The following is a 2501-nucleotide window of genomic DNA, read 5'->3' as shown; positions in this document are numbered from 1 at the left end:
CTCGCCGGGCTGCGCACAGGGCGCGCGCCGGCGCGCGCGCTGCAGCACCCGGGCCACGCATGCTCCCTGCCCGTTTGAGTGGGCGGCGGCAGCGCCGCGCCTTCATGGGAGGCTCCCAGCAAGAGCTTCGTGGGTGCCTAGGCCGCTGGCCCGGGGCGCTCGTGCGTTGAGGCGGGCGTCAGCTGTCACTGAGTAGATTTCAGACACCACAAACAGAGGCCTTCAACAACTTTTTGACTCCCTGCCAGGCCGGGGTGCGATGTGGCCGCCCCTTTGAGTCTGTGTCGGGCCTGGCCCCCGTGACGCTCACCGCACGCCACCAAGTCCTGTCACAGAGCACGGCCGCTGTGGCCGCTGCTCCCATTCACCGCAGCGCATCTGAAGAGCAGTTGGAGCCTGAGGCTGCACACAAGGCTCATTGTGCCAGCGGGCGGCCGCCTGCGCAGGCTCTCAAGGCTTTTGAATCAGTGGTGTCGGTGGTCGGTGGTTTGTCTGCTATTGGCATGGATGTCTTGGGTTGGCGCCGATGCGCTGCGCGGTGAAATGTTTGCCAACACAAATCACTCTCGCATCACGCAAGCAATAGAGTCGCACGCCCCATCCCCCGCAGCAAGTGCAGATGCATCTGCCCCACCCATTGCACTGTCTGCTTTGTCGAACAAGGAATTGCGTCGCCAACAAAGGGCAGCCCCCGTCTGTGGTAACGGCGGCGCATTGGCAGTCCCTACTCTGACCGCACCCTGCTGGTGCATGCATTCAATGTGCGCCCCCTATGCAACGATCACACTGTCTCCTCGTCCACAAAAACTTTTGCTGCCTCACACCTTCCTTGCGTCAACGCATCACCGTCAGATTCGCCCACAAGGTTTCCACACCCAAAGCGCAGCTCCTTATTCCCAGGCCCAACACAAATTCCCCACATGCCTCATGTAATGCCATCATGATGAAATCGGCAAATCGTACCATCCAGGGCAATCGACACTCATCGCCAGGTCAAGCCATCAGCCACCCCGCCAGTTCCGAGCCCCTACAATACACCCCGCCGTCCCTTCCGCCGCCATCGCCCCTGCCTTGCACCACCCAAGCCCGTGGCATGTACATAGGGATCGAAAAGGCACAAATTTACACCTGAGAGGATGTGCATCGTAGCTACAGGCGGGGAGGCGCGCCGGCGAAAGTGAAGGGCGTGTGTAGTGGGGAGGGCTGGCGAATGAAAGCGGGCGCTGCGTGTCGGGCGGTGGGGGAAGGGCGAGCGGGCGTCTTGAGCAAGCGTGGCTAAGTTGTCGTCAAGCTGATCGGCGCCGGGGATGCCGCGTCATTGGGACGACGGCGCGGTCAAACCGCGGTCAAACAGGCAACACACAGGACCCCCAGCGAGGCCCCCCGCCGGCCCGCCGCTTGCTCCGTGAGACGTTGCCGCCTTGGGGGCACCAGGCCAGGGCAACAAACGAGGTCAACGGGATTGTGCAGCGGTGTGCGAAGTCGGCGGTAGACTCACTTGATTCACACATGCACACACAGAGTCAAAACACACACGCTCGCCACACGGCAGCGACGCCTCCGAAATACGAGGCGAGGGGAGGGCGCCGGCGCGTCGCGGCCCGCACAGGCGGGCTCGGGGGCGATTCGAGGCGTGGCACGCTCGGGCAAAAGGGGGTGGGGCGCCGCGGGGGCACGGGCGGGGGCCGTCCGGCGAACCCTGGGCGCCGTCGCAATTCGGCCCACGCGTGTGCGAGTGCGGCCGCGGCCAGCGGCCGCGCATCGCGGCCTCTGTGGTGCGAGCCTACGTTTTCTGTCTGGTGTCCATCGCGCCCCTCGGCTACCCTTAGTGCAGATGAAACTCAGGGGGGGGAGCACCTCGCCGCAAGCAGCAACGCCGCGGGCTGCACTCTGCATCTTTGTGTGCCCCAGTGCGTGGCGCAGCGCGCCGTCAGACCCCACAAAGTGCTGGGGGCAGGGACGCATCCGGGCCGGCTCTAGTGATGAAAGGAGCGGCGAAAGGGCGAGGGCGGTGGCAAAGGCAGGGAGGCGCCCGGCCCCGGCTGGTGTAGAGCAGGGGTTGGGGGCGCCCGGTTCGTTCGCTGCGATTGTTTGCAGGGGTGGGGTCGAAAGGGCTGCGCGGGGCGACAATAGTGTGCGCGCGGCGCGTCCACAGCTGCACAAGGACAGTCCCCCAGCCGGGAACTTTGGGTCGTCGGGGGCCGGGAAAAAAACATGTACACGGCCCGACTCGACATGGGGCGCGCCCGCAGCTTCCCGGGCCCTTCCCCGCCCCGCCGCAGCGCCACCGCGAGGCCTGAGGTGGGCGGCCGCGCCCGCCCCCGCACACGCGAGGCGCCGCCGCCGCGCGCCCCGGCCCGGCGACACGGGCCGAGCGCGCGCGCCGCGCCTTTGCGGCCGCCGCCGCGAGGGCGGCGCCGCTCACGCCTTGGACGGCTTCATCAAGTGCATGCACTGCAGGGAGACCGAAAACCAGGACCCCGCCTGCCCGCCCGTGGCGG

The 2501-nt window shown here is 66.7% G+C and overlaps 1 protein-coding gene across 1 annotated transcript in view; it reads right to left on the bottom strand.

Moving 5' to 3' along the window:
- Positions 1 to 2421: 2421 nt before the first annotated feature.
- The window catches only part of MNEG_10696 (hypothetical protein), a gene marked incomplete at both ends in the record, with an annotated part of 2190 nt that continues 2110 nt past the window's right edge, over positions 2422 to 2501 (bottom strand). The window contains one exon of the mRNA XM_014040831.1: positions 2422 to 2454. Coding sequence (XP_013896285.1) covers positions 2422 to 2454 — 33 coding nt within the window. The remainder of the gene's footprint in view (positions 2455 to 2501) is intronic.

Source organism: Monoraphidium neglectum, assembly GCF_000611645.1.
Source record: "Monoraphidium neglectum strain SAG 48.87 unplaced genomic scaffold scaffold02423, whole genome shotgun sequence".
Taxonomy (NCBI): Eukaryota; Viridiplantae; Chlorophyta; class Chlorophyceae; order Sphaeropleales; family Selenastraceae; genus Monoraphidium; species Monoraphidium neglectum.
The sequence above is the reverse complement of the archived record's forward strand: the minus strand, read 5'-3'. Positions and strand labels throughout refer to the sequence as shown.